We start from the raw sequence: 16,102 nt of genomic DNA, 5'->3' as shown, positions 1-16,102 counted from the left end.
AGAATAATACAACAAGCAGAACAAAGATATGAACATCCTTTGTGATATAATAATAGCATAAAGTAATAGCGGAATAGGAAATGATAAAGAAGCGTATAAGTAAGAGCAGCATACGCAATGTCGTGTGTAAGTCAAGACCATAAGAGTGTTTTGCAGTAGAGGTAATCAGAGAGGATAGGTCTTAAAAGCCAAATACTTGGCCGTGAAGCATTAATACCGCATAAAAGTATTGTGAGTAAAATGAGTGTCGCACTAAAGTAAAGGCCGTCGAATATTTTGCAGCTGAAGCAGTGATGGGCATAAGTCCTATCATGTAGTTAACGTTGCGTATAAGTACAGGCCGCTGAAGCAATGTTGCGTGTAAGTGAAGAACAGCGTTTTTGCAGCATGCAAAATGTCGCATAAAACTAATGCCGTCGCAGTTCTGTCGGTGGCACTATTTGCGGGCAGAACAAATGTCGTGGCACCTTGCGTTCCAGGACGAGCGGACGTCCTGTAGGACCGAGGCCCGCGGGCGTCTCGCCGACAGACGGGATCGCTGTCCCACAGACCGCTTACAGCAGTCGCTTTCGGTATTGGTTTATTACCAAAACATCCCAATTCCCTTCTGAATTACAAAGCGTGCTGATTTGATAACTAATTTTGCATCGAAACAGCGGCGTTTATATCTCGCGAACAACGGGGCACATTAAGATGGTCGAGCTTGATATTGCCGCTTTGAGGAAACTCGACTTCCCTCCTTGGCTGGTGTTACATCCATTATGGTGCAAGATGAAGTGTAAACCTCCGGTCTCATGTATGTCCAATAAGGCCACAATAAGTTTAATAAGCGCATTTTGGTATCCCATGAGCACAATGTTTACCATTGCATGCCAGATGTTTACTACTGAATGGGGATACCGTGGGTCCATTCGTTCTTGAATGACCGTTTCCGTCAACGTCCAGATTGCATGTTGCCGCTACGACCACCATCTTACCAATCTGAGGTCAGGGCAGGTGCCAATCACCATTGTGTTTGTTTAATATGAGCGTGTCACACCGTTAATGTACGGATCTGCACATGTTCACACTCACCGCACTCACCACCACGCTGACATTTCTTGTGAGTGTGGTAAATGACGTGAGAATGGTGGTTCAATCTCCCGATACATTTTCGAAAGCACAAATCGAAGGAGGCATACTGTTCCAATGAAGTTAGTAGGGCCGGCAAAACACAGCGCTGAATTTGTTTTCCCGTTGTTTAGAGACGAAATGTTCATGCTGTTCCCCAAGACTATCAGATCCCGCGTTTAGTAGCTCCATCTACCAGCTAACCTAGTTCTGTCATACGCCACCTGTGTATTGGTACCGAGCATGCTCTTCAGTGGCTTTCGGCAGCCACCACATTCGTTTTCTTTAACATTCACTGTTCTGGCTTGACCTCCCCCCCCCCCCCTCATCATCATCAGCAAAATCGCTGGCTGACAAAGACACTGGACAGTGGCGTAGCCTCACTAGCAGGCATAACGACAGCCTGGTGCTGGTGCTCGTCGGAACGTTCAGGGAGACGAACCGAGTCCCCTTAGAATGGCAACGCTACGATGGCAGTACCATCGCAACGTCTCCGCAGGGCTGCTTTACAAGCCACACCCCTGCCAGGCAAAATAAAAGGTATTTTCAGAGTGTGTTGCATACGGCTGGGATGCTTCTAATATCGGGTGGCACGCGTGTAGGCACGTGTGTACTCTCGTGCGCAAGGCTTACGTAGTGCTACGGCTCCTCAGTGCTGCTAAGGGCTGCCCATGAATAACGTTACACATTTTGACTATTTTCAATTCCCTCCCTCCCTGTGATTTAAATGTGCGCCACATACAAATTTGACCTGAATTTATAGTCCTGCAACTATTCTCTTCCTCATTGCCGTCAACATTGGTAAACGTTGATTGCGTTACGAAGGAGGAACATCCTCTTAGTCGGAAATGTCTTAAACGTTGTAAAATACATTTTGAGTAACAGTCATGCAAGCGGCCTCGGTCGTGTGGCAGCGTCATCTGTTGGCCCCAAATGATTTCATGTTTCTCGACGTCAGTAATGCCAGTATATTTTCATCGTACCTGCTTTCACTCTGGGCATCCGTTAAAAGGTGTGGCAATGGCACAGAGGTGTAAGTTGTCCTTGTTGAGTGTGACATGCTAGCCAGAGCAGTAGCGTAACGCATTATGTTTCCATGAATATAGTATGGTTTCCAGAGAATAACGGGCATTGTTGCAGCGATTGGTTTGCATTTTACATAGCATCATGTCGCGTCATTTAATTTGACGGAAACAACCAAGTGTCAGAATACCACCTATCAAACTTCCGACATGTCACACGCTCGAGCATTCCCCCTGCTTGATGAAAACGAACAAAGTCATGAGCCCTTAATATCATGAGAGCACTAGGGTTGCCGGCCATGCACAATAGCTTCGACCCGAAGACGATGCCTTTTGTCCGTGTATGGCTTGCATCCTGTATGCACAAAGAGCACAGCATCAACGAGGAGAAAGTCTTTCAGAACGCAGGATGCAGGCTGCGTAAGCAGGGTAGGAGAACGGGCGGTAGCGAACTGGTCGGCAGGGTAGGAGAACGGGCGGTAGCGAACTGGTCAGCAGGAGTGGAGTGGGTGACGCCTTCTGCACAAGTAATATTGTACAGATATAGACTTCAAGCTACTTATCAAAAATACGAAGTACAACGAAATCATTTTACCAAATCAAATAACTCCACAATAAGCTACTTAAACGACACATAAGCTGGCAACCTGTAAGATCCGTTTCCAGTTTGAAAAGAAAAAACTGCAATGAAAGGGACACGCTCATGTACTTCCGCGTGGCTGAGTCATAATTTTGATACGAGAGGTGCGCGAGACAACATTCGGAAAGACAACATCTGTTTTCCCTGTCTACTAAATCAAATGCATTGTCATCGACATCAGTCTGACCAGAGAGCACTGGAGTATGTTATCTATGTTCGTTTCAGACCAAGAGAGCTCAAGTTAACACTTTTGACTACCATGATTCATCCGTTTTCAGGGATGCTATCGAATCGAGTTTTAAATACAAAATTGAAAGCTACTAGAGCACCTGGCTAGTTTGAAACTTCGACACCAAACAATAGATGACCGCTTGGTCGGTGCAGCCAATGCTCAGCCAGCGCAGGAATTTGCATAATTGGCACCCAGCCAAGTTTTCTGGCTTGGCCTTCCGTGTTCTGGCTCGGCCCTCTGTCACCTGGCTCAGTCCTACGCATTCTGGCTTAGTCCTCCGTTTTCTGGCTTAGTCCTCCGTTCTCTGGCTTGGTTCTCCGCCTTCTGGCTTGGCCCTACGTTTTCTGGCTTGGTCCTCCGACTGCTTACTTGGTCCATTCAAGTCAATAAGGCTTATAATACCTTCTATATGTATAGTGGGAGCCGAAAGGGTGGTATAAAAACATGGAAGTATGGAGGATCTCAGAGTATGGAAGCACCCTTGACGCGGTGAGAATACGAGTTGCTGCAGTTACAAGAGAGGCCTTACGATCTGTGAACTCTGTCGCCTGCGAGACCTCTCCCTGAAAGGCTGGATTTCATGTCATAAATGCAATTCGTCCTCTAAATGAAACATATAGGTAATATGCTTCAGTGGCTAATAAAGCAAACGGTATGGTTAATGTGATTAACAGTCACAGCCAATAAACAGCAGTTGTGTAGAACATTTGTTTCGTAATATCAAGTGGTGGGTATAAGAAAGCCTGCTATTGCATTCAGTTGGCAAGACGAAACTTGGTTTATTATATTATGTCATAAACTAATGTATATATATATATATATACATATATATATATATATATATATATATATATATATATATATATACAATGCGTGAAGAAAGCAGCGACAAAGTTTATGCTACATTTTGCTTAACCTCGAATACATCTGCATTATCTTACATGCTCGCAAAATCTCTACAATCCATGACTTGGACGGATTTCACAGCACCGTAAATATTGCCAGTGTCTGGGCTGTGATGAGAGTAGGACCGAATGCAATATCCTGTATCCGGCCGGATAAGACGGCTGATTGATATAGTTACTAGTTGTAAGTAAAATCCGCTGTTCGACCTGCTTATCCGGTCGGGCACTTTGTCCTGTGCATCTGTCAGCATAACAGGTGCAAAAGTGGATGTCGGGTCCAATTTGCATGTGCAGCCATTTCGACAATAGCCATCAAATCCAAATAAAATGACTAGTGCTAGTGCTAGTGCACAGTCGTGACTACCCCTAAACTTCACTTGATTCTCTTTTTCGAAAGGTGCGGACCTCACGAGCCATGTTGAAAGCTGAAGATGCTTCTCTTTGGTATTGGTCTTAAGATCATTAATCATTTTTACGTGTTCGTCTTGATCGTTAATGACCATTAATGATCTCCCACAGTTAGTATTACGTCAGCTGTTACAACTTTTCGTAGCATGTTCCTAAGCTTTTAACGATTTTGAGGTTCAGGGATGTTTTGCAAGGGTTTTTTCGAGGTCTACATAACATTGTTTTAGGGGCGAAGAGAACGGTCAGCTGGATCGAAATTCCCATTCTTTCCGCATCTGACGGCTTCACTGCTAAGGAGCCAGGGATGGGAGATCCGTCGCTGCAGGAGATCACGGTTGGCCAACTGAACCGGACGGCGACGGACAGGATGAGCTGGGCACGGAATTATCCCATCCAGCACTGCATTGTAATTAAAATGACTGGTCTGCACCATCTGCAACCTTGGCGTCATCCGAATCTTGCCTCGCGTCAAGCCTGATCCTGAAAGGTGCTGACGTGCAAGGCAAACGGCGCCGCTTGGTCGGATTTCTTATAAAGCAAGTGCGGCAGGGATCAGGCGCAGCGAGCGGTTTCATCTATTAATCACACTTTGCAGATGCATTGTCTTTGCGCGTGTCACTTTCCCAGCTCGGTACTTATCGCATCGAACAGTAGCTGAAGAGAATCGTTATGGATCACAAAATTTTTAGACCGAAAATCCAAGGAATTTATTTGGACTTGTTTAGTACTTTGTGAATTTCAATCCAAGACCACATTCTCCCCTGAGGTGTATCTTGCCACACAGTTGAAACTGCAGCCTCCTCCCCCCCCCCCCCCCCCCCCCCTCCTCCCTCCAACTCCCGCATAAATCGATGTCGGCCTCTAAACCTAAGGAAAGTTGATTAAATTCGCGAATGCCTGTCGGTTCCAGGGAAGGGGAGAGGTAGTTTGTTTCGGCCGCTTGGGACGTCTATTTGCAAACTAACCTCAAATAGCAATTGCCTGCATTCGGTGAACTTCAGATGCTATTAAGATTGGGGCTCATCGGTGCCAGGTGTCGTACCGTCGTGCGCGCCGAGGCGTGGCTAAGGCTGGGAAACTTTTGGGCCCGTGCCCCCCCCCCCCCCTCCCCACTGGAGGAGGTGGCGTCACTGGGCCCGAAGACAACTTTAGCAGTTCAAAACTCCCGTTTGACTTCTAAGACATAAATAATAGGCCTGCGATACCCAGAAATATTGCTTGTGCATGCAAAGATACTCCGAATAGACACAGGGTCTACTCCTCTACCTGCTCTGCATCGCAAGCCAGACAGCATGCGATGGGTCAGCCGGCCTGGCAAGGCGTCTGCGCGCGCAGGCGGCGCCGGGAGGATACCGCCGTCCCATTCGTTGGAACTGGACCTGAATGTAAAACCATCCTGATATTTTGCTACAAGTCTACTCCCCTGACGTGGCATGAGCAACAACTGCAGCTAAATGCAACGCAACAATTGACGTCTTACCAAGCCAGTTGTTACCCAACGCACACTGGCAAAACCAGAGGCCGGAAATCCAGCAGATATCACACGGCAGCCGCAGGAGGGGGTTGTCCTCCCCTGGCCAGGGTGTCCACGTGGACAATGGGCGTGTGCCAGCTGCGACCAGAACAGCATGCGACCCCCCCCCCCCCCATATCTCCCTCCCGGATGACACTTTTAGTCAATCGCGGAGAAATTGCTGAGCCATGAACAAAGCCGCTGGCTGACGGCGAAGAAATCAGGACGAGAAGAGTCACCAACAGCACACGTCGAAACATCCAGGAATGCGAGCTGCTGTAGGAGAGAACAAGTTGCCAAAACGTGACCCTCCGTGCCACTGGCGGACAGCTAATGTATGCAAACTCGTGAATCAGCTGTTCTGCAATATTGTATTGTACAGCGCCCGCATCGACATACAGCGTGCAGCACTGGCGTATGAAAACATAGTGCACACGTCCCACGCCCGTGTTTTTAACCTTGTAAACAAACCCGAAGCTGGAAGTCTATTTCCTGGTTTGTTGTATGCAGGCGGCAATGTTTATTTGGTGTGCGGGCGGTGAAGCATGTTTAGGCGGCGGGCGGTCAACATCCATTTGTTCGGATCGTTTATCCGTAATTTATCTTCTCCGTCTGACAAAACCTCCATTCGCTACTGGTGCTTCTATGCCGGGGGTCTGGACTAGGGCGGACAAGAATGGTTATTGCCCCAGCCGCTCGGACTAGTACAAAACCACGGCAGCCGAGACCATTCGGTATGCTGTGGTTACTACGGAGATAGACACTACCCGACTCCTCTGGTCACAGAACATACAAAACGAGCAGCTTTCGTTACAGCTACGACGTGAGCTACCACTGGTTCAATGCCCACCAGGTGGGGCAGACGCGATCAATCACACAGATGATGCAGTACACTTTAAAACATGATTTGACGTGATACAGATTGCTGTCCGATTACTGTTTAACATCTAACAATTATCAGCTCACGCATTCAGGCCGATGGCTTTATCCGCGAAGTTGCATTGCTAGCGCGCGCGGCAGACAAAGCCAAACGTCATGCTACATCATGCCAAGCCAGCAGATAAAAGCTGTAAAACAGTTGGCAAAATCGTCACAAATCTGTGTGCATTGATATATCCCACATTACATGGCTCTCGGGTCATTACAGCGCTATGACATCATCGTTCCGCACACCACGTGGCTCTGTTCGCTAGCCGGTGTCTCGACGGTGACCTGCCTGACCTTATCCAAGGTCAGTCAGAGCCCGCTCCGGCGGGTCGACCGCGGGCGAGTCAGGGGGGTAAATATGCCGCTTTGGCGGGTAAGGTCGGCGACAAAAATTATATTTCCACGCAAAGCTTGATGCCAAAATTGTTTTTGACAAAAAAATTTGGTGGCGACCACGGCAAAATAATACAGGGCGCACAGTAAAACCTAACATGAGGCCTCCATCAACTGGCATTGCCTCCATGGTAATGCATGTCACAAAACACCAGCAAGCTTCTGCCTAGAGACATTTTACCTTGCCCTATCGCAACATGGTCTCATCTTTTCTAGGTTTCATCCCAGTCCGGTGATGAAATCATCATGCGATTTTTAGTTGGTCGCTCGACTCGGTGACAGTTCGGCGACCAATCAGCGTATTTCTTACGGCCCAGCTGGCCGGCTGATTCGCTATTCTACGGGCCCACTTCCAAGTGTCCTGAACTAGACGGTATGAAATAATGAAAATGAGCTAGATATGGGCATCCCAGCTGGCCGCACGGTCATGTTTCAATCGACACGAGGGGACTATTTTGAGGTGGGCAGTGACTTTGAATGCACTGCGATTTTGCAAGTGGCATGTGCATCGCAGCGTCATGAATGCCTGACCAGGGTTTAACTTTTGGGCATTGTTCATCTTCTTTGGCGGTGCCGCGATTCAGCATGTTGTCCTCAGCGATGAGAGGCATTGCCAGTGGTTCAGTGTGAGACGGTGAGATAATCCCATTGAGATAGAAATTAACCTGTGATTACCCAGACCACCTTTCCAAGACACCGAAAAGGCTGTTGACTCGCTGAAGCAGTCACAAGCGAACAGCCTTCATCGCTTTGAAAAGAGCCGTACGTTCAATGTGGAAGGCTGGTGGCACTACTCATGAGAATGGCGCGTGGTCAAAATGGTTCCGAAGTGCTCATTTATGCCATTTTTGTTTTTTTACTTATTGAAAGTGGTTGTCAGCCACGTAGATTTATACTTCAGGGGCGTACCTAGTCTCCTATTTAATGCAGGGATCCATCCCTCCCCTAAGTTTGTGAAGATGTGTGGCATTCTGGGACAGGGAGATATCCATGTATTTTTTTTTTTGGGGGGGGGGGGGGTAGATTGCATAGTTTTTCACCGCTAGTGATCCACCAACCTATCTTCGAAAGCCATGCCCTGCTTGAAATAATATATTTCTCTAATGTTGTGGCGTTTAAGCAATCACTCACAGTTCAGCGTTTTACTAATAAGACCCTTGGATGCTGGAACTTTATATGATAGCCAATGACGTAGGTAACGGGAAGGCAATGAGAAGTGAGGAGTGAGGTATGTAGCAAATGCAGGCAACCAGGAGGGAGGGATGGGGGTACAGCTTTCAATGTCATTTCCCTTTATCAAGACGCTTACCTCAAATATCAGGAGGTTTGTGGGATTGTGGTTCAATTCCTATAGCAGTTTAGTGGAACATTGGCATCTGGTTCTCCGCGGGGATAATACTGGCTTTCCGTTGATGGCAACACCCTGCTGCGGGAAAGCTCTGGAAGAGAGTCATTCTGCAGTGTTCATTCATGGACATATTGTGATCATGACATTGGCATGGAGGCAAATGTGATACATTTCAGCATCAGTTTTGCTAACGTTGAAGTAACAAATGTCGTGATGGAGCCCTTAACACAATCACTGTATGTAGTAAGTGCAGGCTATGAAGGCAGACAGCCTGCCTGATATGTGGCTTATATTGATAGTGTAAATCAATGTAGGCTGTCTGGTGATGGCATAATGATAGGAGCGCCAATTTTTATGTATGATTAGGGGGATGTTGCCACTTGCAAGCCATGGGCCTCACAACCTCCCATCTCCTAAATGTGGTTGTCAACAGATTAAGCCTTTTTGGTTACAGGCAGTTTCTATTATGAAGATGTTTGTGTTATTGTATGATAAATCATTTGAGCAGTATAATGGTGGAAACCAATGTAGTTTGGTGGTGGCATGACAGTGGTGTCAATTTTTATGGATGATGTTGGGGGGGGGGGGGGGGAGGTAGCAACCGTGGGTCATGGCCTTTTCATTACTTGGTAATCTTCCAAATATAAGTATTGGGGGTTGGGGGGCAGCACTGAGTGGGCCCATCCCAACATGGAAGTTTGATAGGGTCACGGAAATTAATTTGAATTGACACTCCTACATTGTGCACGGGAAGTATCACAGGTTACCTTGGATTTGTATGCCATATAGCATGCAAATGGCAATTTCTGCTTGTTGATTGAATTTCTACCAATGTGTGGATGTTGATAACAAAGTGTGTAATTCTGCTGTACCAGCTGATTAGTTCGTGATCTGAAGTGCAGATTTCTACACCAGCATGTGTAAAATAAATGGAAAGGATGGTAGGCACCTTGATTCCCGTTTCATCATAATGCGAACTGACAGATGGGAGGGGACGAAGAACTCTTGCCATTCGCGAAGTGAGGAAGGTAGAGCCTTGCGCAAAAAAAAAACAACAGTGAATTGTCTTTAGCGATGGCTTGGGATCGGTAAAAAGTCTCATGCTCTTAATGGAATCCACTAGACCAGGTCCATGGTCAAATTTTCCTGAAAATCAACCTATTTTAGCTTTGCACGCTCAATTGTACGAAACCATACCGCGCAGAAACGCGTTTTTGGTATCAACACACGCGTAATGGATGCCCCAGAGGCCACAAAGGAGTTGAGCATGACTGTGCGATATGCCGGACAGACATCCTCAGAAGGCCTTAGGGGGGGGGGGGGGGGGCTCATCGCTCCCTCCTCGTTCTGTCAGGGCGAGTATGATGTTCAGGAAGAACTAGCAGCCTGATGTGAAGCCAATACAAATTTCAATGCGGTTTACTTGTTGGGGCACGGCGAAAGGCGCGCACCAGGGAACACAAGTCGCGCCAGACTTGAAGCATGACTAAGGTGGGGTGGCGAGTTTAACGACGGTGTATTGCCTAAATGAGCGTTTTGGTTGTGTGCATGATATTCCAAATTTCAGTGATTAAAGAGGCTTTCGGTGATAGGCCGATTCCTGATGACGCAACTGGACATGGACTGCATTACCATTTTATGTCATATGGTATCGCGTTAAGCAGCTGGCGGCAATATCGCCCGCAGAAATTCTGTCGGCGACAAAAAGTACACCCTTACCACCCCTGGGACGAATAATGGGTACAGACGCCCCCCTGTGACGTCAGGGGTGACGACAGACCCGGACATGGCCGGCACGGGTAAGCAGACCATCGCTGGTAGGTTGGCTGTCCCAGGGGAGGCCAAAGGGCTTTCAAGGTCTTTGAGTCTCTCGGGACGCGCCTTCGAATGTTTTGATTTATGTTCCTCAGCTCGATGTTGTTAGCGTGACCTTTGATACTCAAACCGCTGACTGAATCAAGGTCACCATCAGTCTACGGAGCATCGAGTGTCCTCCAGCAGAGTTCTATGAGTCTGGACTGTCTTCTGTGTTAGAATGTGTTTGTGGGTACGTGCAATTCCCCCTGAGTTATGAAAACGCGCATGCGCAGTCCACGAACGGCCGAAAATTATTGCCAACCAGGGTTCAAGCCGATGAATAGCAAAGAAACGAAGCACACGGGTTGCGAATGCAGGATGACCGCGATAAGTGTCAAGCCCGCTGATATAGGATCCTATTTAATAGAGTGCGTGTTTAATGGCTAACACCAAAAAATGGTCATTACCATCTTTTGTTGACGGGACATTGGAATGTTCCCAGTAGTTGGACATAAGTCTCCTCTGGCCTTTGGTCGGCTAATGCCCAATTCACCCAAAGCGCTCCCAGCCCTTCCCGTGTAGCCACCGTGAACATAGGTAACTGCTTTGAGCAAAAGATCGCTGGTGCTCATTTCAGACCAGTGACCTCGTGTGACCTTTCAAGGGTTATGATGGCCAAAATCGCACAAAAGTGCTTTGATTTTTGCATTTCAATAGGTGCTAAGGATTTCGATAGGCTAAAGTAAAATGTAAAAGCAAAATGTTAGCCTGGATCCATTTTATGCCAGCTATCTATTCTGACCTTTAAGAAGGGCATGGAAGATGTGCGGTGTGGCTCCTATTATCAGTGAATTCCAAATGAGCACCAGAAATTACCCCAAACGATCAGTTTTAGGGAAAATACAAACAGGGTAGTTTTTACATTAGACATTCATACCTGACCTCAGGTCAATTAATTTTGTTAATTCAATTGTTGTGGTTCCTGGGAACTATAACAGAGATCTACAGTTTCGTCTAACATGCCGTTATCGCATCATGTTGAACGATTCCCTAGAAATCGTCATCACCGAATCTATGGCCCGCCTTTGGCCTGCCGTAGGCTGGTGACAAGGTACATCTAAATTTTATGCGAAACTATTTTCTATTCGATTGTCTACAGCTACAAAAAATTGGCGCAACTTCGTCGCGCCGTTCGTAAATCATTTTGGAAAGACTTCGGGGGCCAAATTAACCCCCTACGAGCGCGTGTTAAAACACATAAAGCTCCCCCAAAAACTGTAGCCTAAGACCTTCTTATCTACATGAAGGTGATTGGATTAGGTATAGTCGTTTGACTTTTACACATCCTACATGATCAACCCACCGTGCATTGCAATGCACTTCACTGCTCTCGTAACATGCTTATAACATTAGGTATAGTTGTTTGACTTTTACACATCCTACATGATCAAACCACCGTGCATTGCAATACGCTTCACTGCTCTCGTAACATTTGTTCATCTCCTCTCTTTACAATAGTGATCTGAGATCATATGGCAGCATGCATTACAGCCAGGGCATGCATTATATTCACATGATTTGCTTCACCGCGTCATCGTGAAGTATGTTTGGAAAACTTCATGTCACAAATGGACCGTATGATATTTTTGTTTCACGCTCGTTTTGCTAACCGACAAGGTTCCGTGACTTTAGAAATCTGAAAATACCATTAACTAGGGTATTTCTTTTCATGATAGCAACGTCATCACTTGCCGAACAAAGGCAAGCTGGCGCGTGCAGCAAAACCTACTTTTCACCAGCACTCTGATGCTTAACTTTGCGTGGAAGCCATTCAGAATAGATCCCACGAAAAGAGCCATAGCCTAGCCTATCTCCGTGAACTGATTTCACTCAACGGCTCCCACATACGGACAATCAAATTCCTTCAAAGTCTGTCACACAGCTAAGATATGCTAGCAGGTGCGCACTCTGATACCTGAAGTTCTTTGCTTCACTTCACGGACAAAGGTCATGAACCTATAACAAAAGCACCGAACAGGATAGGCGCATTAACCCTCGCCCTGATTGGGCTCATTAACCCTCGCCCTGATGGGCACTGGATCGATCTCCCCCCCCCCCCCCCCCGCTACGGTTCTTCTGCGAGGATATCTCTCCGGCATGTTGCGCAATTACGTTCAATCTTTCACTGGCCTCTGAAGCATTTCTTGCGTATTTGACAGGAAAAACTTGTCTCTCGTATGAATGGTTGTAAAGTGGTGACTGTTTGAGGAACACTGCGCGGCAATCTGGGGTCAGTGCGGGGGCTGGCGGCAACCAACGATCTCACTGAGCGCGCGCGGCTGACCTACACTGTTACATAAGCCAAGTCCTGCATCATAAGTATATGGTCAGACATGGAAAAAATACATATATTTGTCCTTCATTAAATAAAAACCACGTTTCTTTGAGTTTAATGTTGCTAAGCGGGATCATGGTCACGAAACAATGAGCAGTAACTGGCCTATTTGTCTCGCTAATTGACCTAACAACAGAAAATTGTTACAAGCCGCAAGATCTCGTTGCGACTAATCCGCTAAGTTTTCCGCGGGGCTCTATCTCTTTTAGCCCGGAAGCAGCAGGCGACGCACCGACCCTGTCCGCTATCAATCCGCTCCATGAAAAACGTCGAATCAGGGCAGGGTTAATCATATCCGCGACTTAGTTACGTGAGACATGATAGATTGAACTACTGATGGACAATACGATGAATCAAGGAAATAGCAAACTTTCCGTCAAAAACACGCCGATGACACGCTTCCAGATCAGATTGAGCTATTCCAAATTGGTGCACTGTGAGATAAGACTTCTACGCCACGCGGTTTTCTTACGGCAAAGCATAAGATTATAGTCGCAATGCTACCACGTAGCCAAAGAAGCTAACGCCAATCTTAACGCGATGCGCTGTACTGGGCTCTATCAAACGAACAGACAAAGGGCATAAAATCATGACTCGAAGGAATAAAAAAACAGTCCTCTACACCCAACACACCAAAGATGGCAAACGGAAAGCCCAACAGGAAAGCAAGCAAAAGGGTTCCGGCTTGCAAGCCGTAAGAAACCGACCAAAGAAAAATGCTGTGGCCTTTCGCCACGCCCCATCTGTTGTCATCAAGTAGGAATCGTTGGGGTGCGACGGCGTATAAAGTCGCAAACCCAGCATGTCGTGGTCGCAGTGCAGCCAAGCGTGGCCAGCGCACGCCAGACAATGAAGGTAAGATAACGCGGGCTGAACCCGATAACATGAAGGTAAGATAACGCGAGCTGAACCCGGTAACGATGCACCACCGAGCACCTTTGGCGTTTTTTCACGAAAGGAAGCCGGGTGCATGTGTATTTTCCTATGACTGCCAGTGGAGATGTATGTGCATAGTCCTCACGCTTATTCATGATGCCAATAACAGGGAGACGTTAGAGTTCCAAGACGGCGTGTTGGTCTGCATCCAGTACGTAGGAAATAAATGGCATTACATTGACATGCCGTTCTTATCATGCTTAACATTATTTTGAATGCTCCGATGTCAAATGTTCATGTCACCATATGCATGTTAATGTGTGCACGGGATATATATATATATATATATATATATATATATATATATATATATATATATATATATATCGCACATATGTACGTATATATGCGTATATGCATATATATATATATATATATATATATATATATATATATATGCATAAACGTTTCAATCTACTTGAATATGCTCACTACATATTATTTCGCCCCCTCCCCCCCCACCCCACCCCAGTGTGACGTCTAAATATTAACAGATAAGATAATTACTGCCGTTAGCAATTAAGCCTGGCATTTGATCACCGTGTTCTATCAAGCCGTACCTTTGCAATGCATGCGTGCATGCACTTATGAAGCAGGAGTTTTCGGTTTGCAGTCAAGATTTGTGTGACATTTTTCATTTTGGTGTAAAGAATGGCTACCATTAACAACGCCAACACCAACACACCTCAATTATTTGCCTGCAAAGGTACGGCACAGTCGCATCCATACCCCTATGTCAAGCGGTGAAGCTTGGTCTGCTAGTGCACCTTGTTGGGGCTGCTTGGCAGTGGCAGCTTGTGAGCCGCCTCAACCTGACCCGTACCCGCAGTTTGTGAACCGCCTGACCGTGACCAGTACACGGGTCAGGCACGCCTGAGCCAGTTACGGCTGTGCCTGCAGTTTGTGAACCGCTTTACCGTGACCAGCGGACGGGTTTGGCACGCCTGACCCAGTCACGGCTGTGCCTGCAGTTTGTGAACCGCTTTACCGTGACCAGCGGACGGGTTGGGCACGCCTGACCTAGTCACGGCTGTGCCTGCAGTTTGTGAACCGCTTTACCGTGACCAGCGGACGGGTTGGACACGCCTGACCCGGTCACGGCCGTGCCTGCAGTTTGTGAACCGCCTGACCCTGACCTCCGCCGGCAGCTGTTGGTGGTTCTGTGCCTGGTGGCATGGGCCTCTGCCGATGACGACGCCGACCGCACCTACGTTGACAGCTACAGCGACCACGGGTCCTCCGATTATAGCGGCTCCTATGGCCGCGGATACAAGAAGAGCTACTACGGGCAGGGTTCATACAGCAACAACAACCATAACTACAGATACAACACATACTTCCCCGGGTATTACGACCACGGTAAGAGCTACGGCAACAGACATTACTACCGCAGAAGCTACGACGGCTACGATGAACACTACGATGACAGTGACCAAAGCTACGACAACGATGGGCAAGGCTATCTGAACTACGGCCGAGACTACGGTAAATCCGGCAGCTATGACGGAAACTATGGCAACCACGGTCGTTACTACGGCGGGTATGGTCAGAACTACGGCGGCTATGGTCGGGACGACGACGGCTACGACCGTGACTACGACGACTATGGCCACAACTACGGAAAATACGGCCAAAGCTACATCCAGGGCCACAATTACAGAAGAAACTACCGGACCTACACCCCCACGTATTGGTACCGCAACAGCTATGATGACGACGACTACTACGGCACCAGCTACGGCGGAGACCATGGTTACGGGGGCCACTACGACAGCAGCTATAGTTATCACCCGCAGTACAGCTACTACGGAGATGATGACTACAATGGCTACGATGACGACAGTAGTTACTGGGATTGATCGTTGTGAACAGGTGGCTTCCGCACCTGCCGTCGTTGAACAGATCGCGCCGGTCCGAACCGAGCGTGTTCTCGTGTCTGCGATCGCGCACCCCGACAGGGCATCAGCAAACGCGTCTGCCCCCTTCCCCATGTGTGATGGTGTAGGCAACTAAATGAATGTTTCATAATGAGCAAACTTCTTGACAGCAACGACGCGTAGTACATAATATGACTATGGAGCCCCACAAATGTCTGTCAGTAATCCAATACAAGTGGTCCTGTCGATTCGTTTTATGACGCAGTCTTATGCTGGAGAGTTAGATATAGCTTGACATCACGTACATCCATAGAGTCTAGGAATGGCATTCCGCCATAAGAGTAGCTTGCGGAGGTGAAAAAAGCATTCAGTGAACGACGAAGCAATAATGGTGAGGAGATGGCAAGTCAAGTGCACGCACGGCACTTGTGTGGCCTCAAAAGGATTAAGCATACCAGAACAACCTTTTTTATTTCTTGGTTTCATAAGAACTAGCCAACGTGACCTGAAAAATGTGTTCATAAGCCCAACAAACACAGACCATTTGAAATATTATCACCAACGACTTGGTACGTCGGCTAACGGCAGCGGAGCAATGT

At 47.3% G+C, this 16,102-nt stretch overlaps 1 protein-coding gene across 1 annotated transcript; it reads left to right on the top strand.

Annotated features, from left to right (window-relative positions):
* Positions 1-13,522: 13,522 nt before the first annotated feature.
* On the top strand, positions 13,523-15,743 carry LOC119095985 (shematrin-like protein 2). The gene is made up of 2 exons (XM_037218851.1): positions 13,523-13,545; positions 14,775-15,743. The coding sequence occupies exons 1-2, from the start codon at positions 13,540-13,542 to the stop codon at positions 15,483-15,485; spliced, it is 717 nt and encodes a 238-aa protein (XP_037074746.1). The 5' UTR covers positions 13,523-13,539; the 3' UTR covers positions 15,486-15,743.
* Positions 15,744-16,102: the final 359 nt, after the last annotated feature.

This window comes from Pollicipes pollicipes, unplaced genomic scaffold, assembly GCF_011947565.3.
Source record: "Pollicipes pollicipes isolate AB1234 unplaced genomic scaffold, Ppol_2.1 Scaffold_4219;HRSCAF=4965_pilon_pilon_pilon, whole genome shotgun sequence".
NCBI lineage: Eukaryota > Metazoa > Arthropoda > Thecostraca > Pollicipedomorpha > Pollicipedidae > Pollicipes > Pollicipes pollicipes.
The sequence above is the reverse complement of the archived record's forward strand: the minus strand, read 5'-3'. Positions and strand labels throughout refer to the sequence as shown.